Raw genomic sequence first — 14,104 nt, forward strand, 5'->3', positions numbered from 1 at the left:
GTGTCCAAACCCCAGATCTGGAGTGTCCTAATCCCCAGATCTAGTCTCATGTGGACATGAACTTTGGGTATGTCCCAAACAAAAAGTTACCATAAGACTCCACACCTGAGGTTTAAACCACAAACTCTCAAGAGTCTCAAGTGATTATCTTGCTCTTACCAACAGCTCTCATCACTTCAAAATCCTCCAATTATGCTTTGAACCTTCTAAAAGCCAAAGTGTTTCGTGTCTTTCGATGTACTCTCTACTCACGAACAATGTTCATGCAATTTAAGAAGGTCTCTCATTGCGACGAGCCGAATATAATACATTCATGAAAATAATAACTGGGAAGTAAAATTTTCACGATGCAAACAGTATCCTTGGTGAGGTGATGAGGTGAATTACTGAGGAAGGTGAGTACTTTTCAGTACAATATACCGCACTCTATAGCACTCTAGCATCCTAATTGCCGTGGATTTTATCGATATATTCTCCAATTCGGCTGTATGACGTGACGGTCCCATAGTCCCATATCAGCACGAACCAATGTTTTCCCAACATTTATTTGATGGGGCTTTACCGTCACTGTATAACTCCTACCGTTTTGGTGACGGGGGTTTTATCCTGAAAAGCTACCCGCCTCCTCACATTAACCTCATCCAGCCTGCGCGAGGCCGGGAAAAGCTAGCAGCAAAGGATTGCCCTCCAAGTTGCTTAACATCATTGATCCATTTGGAACTGGTGCATACAACGTGGTGACGGGGGTTTTATCCTGAATTCAAAAAGCTACCCGCCTCCTCACATTAACCTCATCCAGCTTGCGCGAGGCCGGGAAAAGCTAGCAGCAAAGGATTGCCCTCCAAGTTGCTTAACATCATTGATCCATTTGGAACTGGTGCATACAACGTGCTTTCACCGCTGCCGCGCTGGCTAATTTTCCCACTTTTATGAGACCAGTCAAGTTGCAAGTCGCTCAACTGCCACAGTACCTCTCTCCCTATAAAAACGATGGGTGAATTTTCGTATGTAATAGAATAGAATACCTGCTCGAATGAGACTAAAAAGTCCATTTACCCCAGCAGTCTAAACAAGGTCTCGTGTATTTTATATGTTTAAGAACATGTAAATGAGTCAAAGAGTTTTGTTTTTATGTAAGTGTAGGTATGTAAAGTGAACAAATTGTATGTAAAGGAAAACATAACACACAAAGCGACGCGACGACCGTCACTGACTTGACATTGTCACGTCTCATGTCGTTTTGTCATCAAGTGATGTCACGTCACGTGACCTCGGTCTTGTCATCATGGAGGAGACAACACTAATGTGGCTACAGCAAGATGTGTGACCCTTTCTGTCTCCTCAGTCGAGGAGGAACGGCGAAGAAGAGGCCATTGGGCGATGGTACTGATTACTAATGGTGAATTTTTGGAGAAATGATGGGTCTTTTTTTAGGCCAGCCACTCACTATCAGGTAGACCTGACAGGTATGGCTGAGCAGGTCCGCCTGTCAGATCTACCTGATAAGCACATACACAGGTAGACCTGACAGGTACAGCTGCAAAGGTCCGCCTGTCAGGTGTACCTGTTCTACCTGTTAGTGAGTCGCTGGCCCAAGTCACGATCTTATGCTTACCTGTAAAGTAAACCCGTAGCTATTGTTGTTATTCTTCTCCACTATGATGGTCCGCCTCCTCCTGTCTTCTTCAGGTTTGGTCAACGTCACCCGATCTGATTTCATACGCTCCAAAATTTGACTCTGCAATCAAACCAAACGAGTGGACGAATTGAGTAAATTTTACGAAAGTGTAACAAAATGAACAAGGAGGCTATAAGGAAATACATGGATTTATAGGGTTAAAGGGTAATTATCTGATTTACAGTTTACATCATAATACACCTTGTAAACCTTCTTTTTGGAGTACTTCCGAAATGAAGAATTTTACAAGTGTGCATGTGCAATCTACATATGTACATACAAAAGTTTGATACTTCAACTGACACATGTTATTCAACTAAAATTTGTAACTTACAACTCACAAAATGAAATTCTTCATGAGCTTCCAAAATAATAAAGCTATCTTTTTTTCTTCTCCCACAGGGACAATATACGACAGTTTTCAACAGTACATCCCTACCTATTTCCCATTTGTTACATTAAATTTTTGAATAAAATAGAAAAAAAAAAAAAAAAAACACAAACTTGAAGGTTTAAAATGTGTGGACGAATTGAGTAAATTTTACGAAAGTGTAACGAAATTAACAAGGAGGCTATAAGGAAATACAGGGATTTATAAGGTTAAAGTTGAGGTTTACAAGTGTGCATGTACAATCTACATATGTACATACAAAAGTTTGATACTTCAACTGACACATGTTATTCAACTAAAATTTGTAAGTTACAACTCACAAAATGAAATCCTTCATGAGCTTCCAAAATAAAGCTATCTTTTTTTCTTCTCCCACAGGGAAAATACGACAGTTTTCAACAGTACATCCCTACCTATTTCCCATTCATTTGTTACATTAAATTTTTGAATAATATAGAAAAAAAAACACAAACTTGAAGGTTTTTGTGTTTTTGTTGAGACGAAATTTATGTTCTTGTTTTCAAAACATCGTGTAACTCGAGCAAGTGGTGTCCAATTTGGAGATAACTACCCCCGAAAGGTATAAGTAATTTGGAGTCAAAGACTTCGGGTCTGAGCTCATTTTGAGTAAGGTAGTCGACTAGGGCCCCCCTTGTATTTTAATTTATTATTACTTTATTGAGACTGTCGGCTTAAAACAAAGTGTCCCATTATTTGAAGAGTTTAATAGAGCACCTCTAACTTTTTATTGGGGTAGTGGTATTGCTCTCCCCGTTCGCGAGTAAACCAGCCCCAAGTAGATTAGGAAACACTGCTATAAACTAGCAGACTGGAATTCGCCTATCTACAATTTAATTTAATAATAATGAAAAAAAAATGTTCACTTTTTTCCTTCATATTGTCGGTTTTTCGCCGATGTTGTACGGTCTTGATCTTGATGGAAGAATTTTCTCCCAAGTTCTATAATTTGCTATCAAGGCCAATCCGAGTGATACAGTTTAATAGAGCACCTCTAACTTTGTATTGGGGTAGTTGTATTGATCTCCCCGTTCGCGAGTAAACCAGCCCCAAGTAGATTAGGAAACACTGCTCTAAACTAGCAGACTGGAATTCGCCTAATTTCATTTAATAATAATGAAAAAAAAAAAAATCTGTCCACTTTTTTCCTTCATGTTGTCGGTTTTCGCCGATGTTGTACGGTCTTGATCTTGATGGAAGAATTTTCTCCCAAGTTCTATAATTTGCTATCAAGGCCAATCCGAGTGATATTACCAGACACATGGTGGAATATACTGTGAGTACAGCAAGGCCAACCGAGTATCACATACAGGTAGTTCAATTAGTGTTCTAAGGATATTTCATATCAGATAGTCACTATGGGGGCAAAAACCCCCATAGTGACTATTGAAGAAATACTCTAATAATAAAAGACTCTTGTGAGTGGAAGGTAACCACTAAGCGAGGATAATGCCGCGCCGGAGGCGTTCTCTACCACCTAACCCCTAGAGCTCCATTATGATGTGGCCGATTTCTCAAATGATTGAGGATACAATTCTAAGCACTTTAATAGGCACCTCCATTGCCAAACAGAGCTGTTTGGTCACCCCTTTTCCGGTAAAATTCATAGGTATCATCGGGAACTGACCCGGCCATTCGATACCCTCCAGTGTTGAAACAAACTGCCGTAATGGTAACTAGTAACTATGCCATTGCTGACATTACTGACCGAGAACAAATTGCAACATCCTGCGAACAGGATGTATGGTCTTATGAATGACACGAAACATCAATCAAATCATCACAATTACAACCAAGTATGAAGAGAGTGATAGATTGCGAATTTAGGTTATCACTCGGCTAATTGCTAACGTTGTTAACCGACGGAAAGAAAGTTGGTTAGTTGGGTACCACCCAACAATTGTGGAGAGATCATCGTTGGTAAGCAACTCAGCAATTTAATGTTGGTAAAGTAAGAAATGCAGTATGGTCATTATCTGAGGGCTTAGGTTAGACTTGGTTAGAGGGTATATTATTTAAAGTTTAGTCACTCGGAGTACTCGGACGATATTATTGTTGACGTGCAAGTATGATGTTTTTCACCAAGTGAGTCAAAACTCGATGCTACATACTCCAATAATTAGACACTTTGTATTATTGGCAATGAACAAACCACTTGGTACGTATATTATAGAGAATTGAATTTGTACACGGAACACGTTTTTTGAGATTTGAACAAATTGATGATTATTGTTAAATGAAAAACGATGAAGGAATTGTAGGATCAATCAAACAGGTACTTAAGTAGGTACTTATTTGTCATTGAAGGTTTCGACAGGGCTGACAGGGGGGCAAGAGGTTCAAATACACAAGTGACAGGACATCTAGATCCAAATCAAGTATCACTTCAGACTTCAGTGCGAGTAATTCAGCATTGGAAGGATGAAAGGTGCATTCACACTGTGTCTTCCGCGTGCACTAACAAGGAATTCGGCTTGAGAGATAAGAGTCTTATGGCAAAAATATGATGGGCAAAAACCCCCATAGTGACTATTGAATAAATACTCTAATAATAACAAACTCTTGAGTGGAAGGTAACCACTAAGCGAGGATAGCGCCACGCCGGAGGCGTTCTCTACCACCTAACCCCTAGAGCTCCATTATGATGTGGTCGATTTCTTAAATAATTGAGGATACAATTCCAGGCACCTCCATTGCCAAACAGAGCTCTTTGGTCACCCCTTTTCCTGTAAAAATTACGGTTATCACCGGCAATTGAACCCGGCCATTCCATACCCTCCAGTGTTGAAACTAACTGCCGTAATGGTAACTATGCCATTGCTGACATTACTGACCGAGAACAAATTGCAACATCCTGCGAACAGGATTTATGATCTTATGAATGACACGAAACATCAATCAAATCATCACAATTACAACCAAGTATGAAGAGAGTGATGGATTGCGAATTTAGGTTATCACTCGGCTAATTACTAACGTTGTTAACCGACGGAAAGAAAGTTGGTTAGTTGGGTACCACCCAACAATTGTGGAGAGATCATCGTTGGTGAGCAACTCAGCAATTTAACGTTGGTAAAGTAAGAAATGCAGTACGGTCATTATCTGAGGGCTTAGGATAGACTTGGTTAGAGGGTCTGTTCGTCTTTAATTTAAACTTTAGTCACTCGGAGTACTCGGACGATATTATTGTTGACGTGCAAGTATGATGTTTTTTACCAAGTGAGTCAAAACTCGATGCTACATACTCCAATAATTAGACACTTTGTATTATTGGCAATGAACAAACCACTTGGTACGTACATTCTGGACATCACGCCCGTAACCCTGAACAGCAAGATGTGTGACCCTTTCTGTCTCCTCAGTCGAGGAGGACGGCGAAGAAATGATGGGTCTTTTTTTAAGCCAGCCACTCACTATCAGGTAGACCTGACAGGTATGGCTGAGCAGGTCCGCCTGTCAGGTGTACCTGTTCTATCTGTTAGTGAGTCGCTGGCCCAAGTCACGATCTTATGCTTACCTGTAAAGTAAACCCGTAGCTATTGTTGTTATTCTTCTCCACTATGATGGTCCGCCTCCTCCTGTCTTCTTCAGGTTTGGTCAACGTCACCCGATCTGATTTCATACGCTCCAAAATTTGACTCTGCAATCAAACAAAATGTGTGGACGAATTGAGTAAATTTTACGAAAGTGTAACGAAATTAACAAGGAGGCTATAAGGAAATACAGGGATTTATAAGGTTAAAGTTGAGGTTTACAAGTGTGCATGTACAATCTACATATGTACATACAAAAGTTTGATACTTCAACTGACACATGTTATTCAACTAAAATTTGTAAGTTACAACTCACAAAATGAAATCCTTCATGAGCTTCCAAAATAAAGCTATCTTTTTTTCTTCTCCCACAGGGAAAATACGACAGTTTTCAACAGTACATCCCTACCTATTTCCCATTCATTTGTTACATTAAATTTTTGAATAATATAGAAAAAAAAACACAAACTTGAAGGTTTTTGTGTTTTTGTTGAGACGAAATTTATGTTCTTGTTTTCAAAACATCGTGTAACTCGAGCAAGTGGTGTCCAATTTGGAGATAACTACCCTCCAAAGGTATAATTTGGAGTCAAAGACTTCGGGTCTGAGCTCATTTTGAGTAAGGTAGTCGACTAGGGCCCCCCTTGTATTTTAATTTATTATTACTTTATTGAGACTGTCGGCTTAAAACAAAGTGTCCCATTATTTGAAGAGTTTAATAGAGCACCTCTAACTTTTTATTGGGGTAGTGGTATTGCTCTCCCCGTTCGCGAGTAAACCAGCCCCAAGTAGATTAGGAAACACTGCTCTAAACTAGCAGACTGGAATTCGCCTAATTTCATTTAATAATAATGAAAAAAAAAAAAATCTGTCCACTTTTTTCCTTCATGTTGTCGGTTTTCGCCGATGTTCTTGTAGTGAATGCCATAACTCTGTAACAACAAAGAGAAGTCATTAGACAGGGGTTGGGCGGAAAAACATTCTGAAATCCTTCTCCGAATACATACGTATATGTATACAAAGAGCAAAGGGGCTGTCAAGTGAGAAGGAGGGTGCGGGGTCGAATCTCAACATTCGCGATTGGCAAAGAATTTTACTTATATCTACTCAAGAATAGGACCACATGCTAGTGGATCTCCAAAATTCAGGTGGTAGAGGGTAGAGAATATTTAAGGGGTCATCCTCGTATTATTATTATTTTTTTTTTTTAAACCCCGCCGGGAATCGAACTCAAAATCTCCTAGACCAGTCTATTAACCACTTGTGTAAGTTGTCACGAAGAGCACTCGATTTCTCGACAAATTCCAATACCTAATAGTCCTAAAACATATGTCTCTACGTAGGTTCTAAATGTAGGTAAGATCGGACTATTAGAAGGATCAGTGGTCAGGTCAGTATAGGGGAAAGTGAAGTGATTAGGTGACTAGGTATAGGCCAGGATGATAAGAGGATATAAGGAAGCCATGATAAGATTAAAGGATACCAAGGTCACCATACTTATGTCAACATTATAATGACCTGATGAGATGAGAACTTGGTACTTGCTATCACGGAGGACGTTGATGTGGAACTACATAGATAGTTAAAATAAGTAGTCAGAATACAGGGTGATCAGGCTCGAAGAGATTTATGTAATACTTGTCTCGAGATCTGATGATACACCCTTCAAAAGCCGGAGATTGTGGTGACGTAGATACATTGTCTTTCCCAGCTTTCAAATGTCCTGCCTTGGAGGTCAATAGTCAAGCCGCTCTTCTGTTGAACCAAAGTGAGCTGGTTCAATCCCCCATTCAAAGCATGGAATTTTATCTTCCTTTTCATAGTCATTTGAAAACTTGGCCGGATAATAATTTTGCGGTTAACTCAGGAAGGTCAATTTTACGTCAACAAACATCCAAAGTTGTTGTCCTTCTGTCCAAAAAATTAGAGTTAACTTGTTAAGTGAGCCTCAAAATTTTACTACATTCAAAGATAACAATCTACATGTTCAAATAGATCGTGCCTAGTTCATTGATCAATTTGCGTCCCCCCTGTGTATAAGCCAAATTGCCAAAGGCAACAGATCTCCGTAATCACCAATTTAATATCTGGAACAGATTATACCAAATAGACTAGTGGTGATATTTAGAACCATTACATAAATTCACAGCAGGTACTCAGGTAGGTACTACCGCCTAACCAATATCTTAAGTGTGTACATAGATTTCATAAAAAGGACGGCAACGATGGTCATTCGCAATATACATATACATGTACCCACTACCCATTCGTCAATTTAAAGAGTTTAAAGGTTTAAACTATGTTCAAGCAAATACCAATAGATTTAAAGACTTAAACATCGGTATGAACTATGAAGACTGTGAAGTGATGACTCATATGCGAAAGGGTAAGAACGATATTAAATGTCAAAACAAAGTGCGAGTGAAGTAACCACAACCACCCTCGAAGTTCGACAAACACGCTAGCTCCCCTGTCTAATCTGAAGTGTCTACTATTCAACCCTGTGATAGAATACCTGGATTGTTTAGAATACGTCCTACCGAAACAGAAGATTTATAATTCCCTAATGATAACGCCAGTAACGAGCATGAAATATTCAACACGCGACCTGCCATACTTCAGAACCACACTCATCGATACTTAAAAAACCCCAAAAAATACCACTTCGTGGCATAAAAAAGACCCCGCCAAGTCGTTCCTCCCAAAATAAATCAAGTGCCACAAAAAAAAACAAAACTCCATCCCACCCCAAAAAAGATTAGAAATTCAATTTTGTACCCCACTTTTATTCACTTCATAATTTGTGTCCTCCTACTTCACGTAGTACCTACCTTTCTTTCCCCTCATTATACTCCTCTTTCTCTAATATTACTTTTGCTTCACTGTATTGGCGGCGTGCCACCTACCTTTCTTTACCCTCATTGCACTCCTCTTTCCTCTAATCTCACTTCTGCTTCACTGCATGGAGAAATAGATATGAAGACAATAAGGACCTAGAGAGAAAGGGGATTAAAGAAGATACAGAAGGGAGGAATTGGCAGAAAGAAAGTCAATGAAATGCTAGACAGACAGAATAAATAGGGACTATAGGGAGTAAGAATGATAAAGAACCAAAAATGAAGGGGAGGATAGGAAATATACATGTAGGTGAGCCAGGGTCACTTCCACAACTTTAATAAGATAAAGCTGAGGCTATCTGTTATGGCTACTGGTAATATTAATTATGAAGACAATAAGGACCTAGAGAGAAAGGGGATTAAAAAAGATACAGAAGGGAGGAATTGGCAGAAAGAAAGTTAATGAAATGCTAGACAGACAAAATAAATAGGGACTATAGGGAGTAAGAATGATAAAGAACCAAAAATGAAGGGGAGAAAAGAAAATATACATGTAGGTGAGCCAGGGTCACTTCCACAACTTTAATAAGATAAAGCTGAGGCTATCTGTTATGGCTACTGGTAATATTAATCTACATTCTGGGGATTAATGTTTTCTCCTAGTAGATTAGCTGAGATTAGGGTTTTTACAATAATGGCATAACAGATTAGTTCAAAAATAATTACACATAATTACAAATTAATACGTACATTAATATGATTCGCTAGAATTAATTCAAGCATTGGGTATTAACTATTAACATAGATTTTTCTCTTATATGTGTAACACTTACATTGGACATTTCCATACATTTATCAGTGTTAATACTATGTCTAGAGTTCCAACAGATTAGTTCAAAAATAATTACACATAATTACAAATACGTACATTAATATGATTCGCTAGAATTAATTCAAGCATTGGGTATTATTAACATAGATTTTTCTCTTATATGTGTAACACTTACATTGGACATTTCCATACATTTATCAGTGTTAATACTATGTCTAGAGTTCTTCTGAAAATCAAATCAAAACAACACAAGGTCATAAGTATAACATCAATTTAGTGAGAAAACCGAGGGGCACGCCCCCAATAATAGAAATCAATTCTTCGGTCGCACAAATCAAAGAATCAATCTGACACTAGGTTTGCTAGGAACGAAATCTCCGTTGAAATTGTCCACGTAATTGACACAGGTCCAAATAGGGAACTAGTACAGTTATGGGGACTACATTGGAATAGACCGGATCTATCCGAGGTCTGTACAATATGAACTAGACGGATGGTATAGAACTCTCTAAACGGCATACAATGCATACATTAACAGTTTGGCAGGATATTCGGGTATTAGGACCAAGAAATTCTGCCCAACGCCCAACCAGGAGTGGCGCAAAGCTCACTCGTGGATTTGAATTTTGAGATAAATCGAGGAAGTGTTCACTGGTAGGCATGAAAACTCTCCAATCAAAATATTCTCTCACCATAATCAGTTTGATTTTCAGATGTTCACTGGTAGGCATGAAAACTCTCCAATCAAAATATTCTCTCACCATAATCAGTTTGATTTTCAGAGAGATTTCCCTTTTTCCTAGAAATTTACGTTCCGCGGTAATCAGGTATAAGATTTCACAGTATTTTCTGTCCGCCCAATAAAATTCTGGGAAAGCACTCGGAATCTCTGAAATTCAGTTTAACTCATCGCTGGCTTCGGGCCCTGTAGATTTGTATAATAAACGCAACTGTACCTGATTATTTCCAGGGCGTCCTCATTTCCTCAGTTTTACATCCGATTCCCCCCCCCCTTCTCTTTCAGATGAACATTTCAAAAATTTCATTAATGATCTAATGAATGATCATTGACCAATCTGATTTAGTTCATTCTACCAATACCAGGTACTTTCTACTTAGTCTGTGGTCAGTAGATTCTTGTATTAGAGGTAGAAATCTAGACACCATTTCATATTGACTACTACTAAAACTTCACCAACTAGCAAACGAGCGACCTAACTTTGTAACATGGATTTTAGCTCTGATGTTCGATTAAACGGGTTCTCTTTCGTGTAAGTGTGATCTAGTTTGCACATCTAATAGTTGTTCATCATGTAACTTCACTAACCCGCTACCATTAAGAGCTAATGTACCTATAATGATTTTATAATGAACATGAGGATAAATAATATAAATATATGTAAAAGATTGCTATAATATGGGAACTTCAGGGATGGGTGGGTGTCTGTCGAAATTAACAAAGAGAAGTTCGGCTTTTCAGCGATAGAAAAGCCAGAACCAGAAACCCACGAAGTATTGGACTAATTCAAAGAGGCAATACGCATTTAAACAAATATCAAGCTGTGGAGGCCAGATTGGGAAAAATTGTGACAATTGTAGAGGTACAGAACAGCAGCTCACAATCTGCACATGTACTTATGAGATTCTATGGTAATGGGAGATGATCGAGCCAAGTGACGTCTGGATTTCAGCTCGACTATTTCGACATCAGTTGATTTGCCTGATACCGGGGATTGTTTGTAACGTGATAGCACGCAAAGAGTTGCTTTAATGTTATGAAGAAATGTTAGGTATTCAACGTTGTGGTGAAAATGTTCAACGAAAGGAAATCTGATTATTTAATTGCATAGGAAACTCTCAAGTCAGTAGGGTTCGGTCTAAGAGAAGGCATTATAAAATTTCAATCACACTTGAAGGACTTAAATCTTTCTTTTAACCATCCGTCAGGGAGTCAGGTTGACTCATTTTTGTCACACACACTACCACACTAGTAAACAACTGATGGGGAGACAGACGAAACGAAAGGAAATCTGACTATTTAATTGCATAGGAAACTCTCAAGTTAGTAGGGTTCGGTTCGGTCTAAGAGAAGGCATTATAAAATTTCAATCACACTTGAAGGACTTGAATCTCTCTTTTAACCATCCGTCAGGGAGTCAGGTTGACTCATTTTTGTCACACACACTACCACACTAGTAAACAACTGATGGGGAGACAGACGCTCCTAATGATAACAGCTATCACCAGTAGGGGGCACGGTGCACAAACAACTAATAAAAACTCAATGAGGCGTTCTCTATACAAATCTAAATTTCTCATCCATCTGAGAAATGCCTGCACGTCCCCTTATATCAACACTTGGAAATCCCTAAAATTAGGGGCCTAATCTTCAGGGAAGGGACGGTGTTGTAGGTAATAGTGGGTAACAAGTAACTAGCGATACCTACATAGCTACAAATCAGCTACATACATACGAGTTTTAGAGTTTTTTGTTTAATTAGGAATAAAACTCTAAAATTCGTCCTCATTCGCATGTAAATCTTGTAATTCGGGCACAACCCTACAAAACCATCCCCTTCAGGAATTTAGCTCTGCTCGCTTACATTTGGTAATGATGCTGAAAATAGCCATCATCTGTCGGTAGGCGGAGATATGTATAGGAATTCCGTGCCTTCACTCCTTTCCCCCTGACTTTAATAGCTTCAAATATTAGGAAGGGTGAGGACCCTCATCTTCCCACTTTTTCTACCCACATGTATCAATGCAGCGGATCCGTCACCCTCTCATTCTATCGGGAATTGAAACAGTAATGTCAATATCACCCCAAGTCTTCTTCCATTGCCCGTATTGCCATCATTTATATTGGAGGAGACCCGGGAAAATAAGAAAAGGGATTTTATAACTCGTAAATGCAGGACAACTAGCAGCTAGCTTTTGTGAAAATGACACATCAGCGTTCATAGTAGGTATGATTTTTAAAAATCATTGTCAATTCGGTTGTTTACAACTCTTGTTAGGAAAGGAACCCTGATTTCTGTTGAAAGGAATGTCCATTTGTGGATTCACAGATTCGAAAGCATTCTATTAAGTACAGCTATTTTTGCAATGCAAATTCAGTTCCAAGTCAGCTATTTTTTGCTAGTGCATTTCACAGTAGGTATATTGAACTGCAGTGAATTTCTTTTTCTGCAATCACTAATCATAATCAATCATTCATCGTCCTAATCGAAATTGATATCTGCTATCTAATGGTTCGGTACGTTATCAGAAATATCAGATACTTTAAACCGTTTTGTGTTGCAATTAAAACAAGCAAATTGAAAAATTAGCGGTCTCTATTTTGTGTTTTTAGCAAATCATTGTCAATCCGATTCCTCTGGCTAGATATCAGGTTGAACATATTTATTTTCATTGCAAATAAAAATCAATTAGTACCATTTTACTGGTTTTACATTACGGGTTTCAACTATGGATCTATTTATATCTGGTGTAGAGTGATAGGTACTTAGATTAAAATCGGTTTTTTTTAACCAAACATCTTAACGGTCTAATTACAATAATTAAAACATTGCCCGATTAAGACCAAGATGGTCTGTTGAACAGCATTGAGAACTGAGAACTGAGGAGCACTGAACCACAAATATTGGCCGGAGTAAAAAAACTCTCTTGAATGAAAGACAAGCGAGACTACCAAAGACATTGTCCAGAGACTGCCGACAGCCATTTTCTTCCTTTCTGGAACCCACACACTCCTGATCCTTATCTACCACATAAGGACATAGAAGTAGGTAAACCAACGGAAATGTAATACATAGGTACCTATACTTATAAAATTATAAGATTTATAAGCAATATGTTAAATGCGTAAAATAAAGGTCTGAATAACTGGAATCAAGAATCAATCTTTCGGGATAACGCTGATCCTAATGGATTTTGTTGATCAACCAATTTCTGCCTACATTAGATAATTCATTTCACCTGATCCCACCATCACAGGCGGTAAGTAGTGTAAGATGGATTGGTAAGTAATGACTGACTAACCTGCTTGTCCAACAAGCATGATGTCCATCCAAGCCCACCAACGCACCATGCCCTTGATTACATTTTAATCTGAGACGTTAGCGTGGATTAAATGGTGTAAATGTGGAATAACCTAGTTGAAAATATTAGTGATAATAATCACCATGTGAGTACACAGCGATTAATCAGAAATTCAGAATTGTACGCACTGATTAAGATTCGTAGTACTGCGGTTACCAACTCTCTATTTCGGACTATAATAATCTAGCTGACCGAAGACACCTAAGCACCTGATACCTGATGAGCACACTCACTATCAGGTAGACCTCACAGGTACGGCTGAAAAGGTCCGCCTGTCAGGTCTACCTGATACCTGATGAGCACACACACACACAACACACACACACACAACAGAACAACACCACACACACACCACAACACACACAACACACACACACTACAAAATGACCTGATAGGCGAACTTTCAGACCCCTGCAGTCAACCTATAGTGACCTGCCACGGGGGAGCCAAAAGGCCCTAACCTCAATTCAGTTTAACAAAATCTATACGAAAGACCGATATTCTCAATCCATATGCATGTTCCTTTCTCACCAGTATTTGCTCCTGTTTCCTCTTTATAAGCGCACCCATACTCTCTAAGTTGGTTCTCTTGCACGGTATGTCAGACTCCTCCTGTTTCCTAACGGTCAGCGAACATACTATTTTGGTTTCTATCACTTCTACTTTACTTCTATAGGTCCATAGCTGAAAGCATATACTAAAACATAATTGACT

At 38.8% G+C, this 14,104-nt stretch overlaps 1 protein-coding gene across 1 annotated transcript in view; it reads right to left on the reverse strand.

The window, feature by feature from the left end:
* Positions 1-5,586: 5,586 nt before the first annotated feature.
* Positions 5,587-14,104, reverse strand: part of LOC103515051 — a 15,634-nt gene continuing 7,116 nt past the window's right edge. The window contains exon 3 of the mRNA XM_026827863.1: positions 5,587-5,727. Within this exon, the coding sequence (XP_026683664.1) occupies positions 5,587-5,727 (141 nt within the window). The remainder of the gene's footprint in view (positions 5,728-14,104) is intronic.

The sequence above is a fragment of the Diaphorina citri genome, unplaced genomic scaffold, assembly GCF_000475195.1.
Source record: "Diaphorina citri unplaced genomic scaffold, Diaci psyllid genome assembly version 1.1 scaffold1263, whole genome shotgun sequence".
In the NCBI taxonomy this organism is placed as follows: domain Eukaryota; kingdom Metazoa; phylum Arthropoda; class Insecta; order Hemiptera; family Psyllidae; genus Diaphorina; species Diaphorina citri.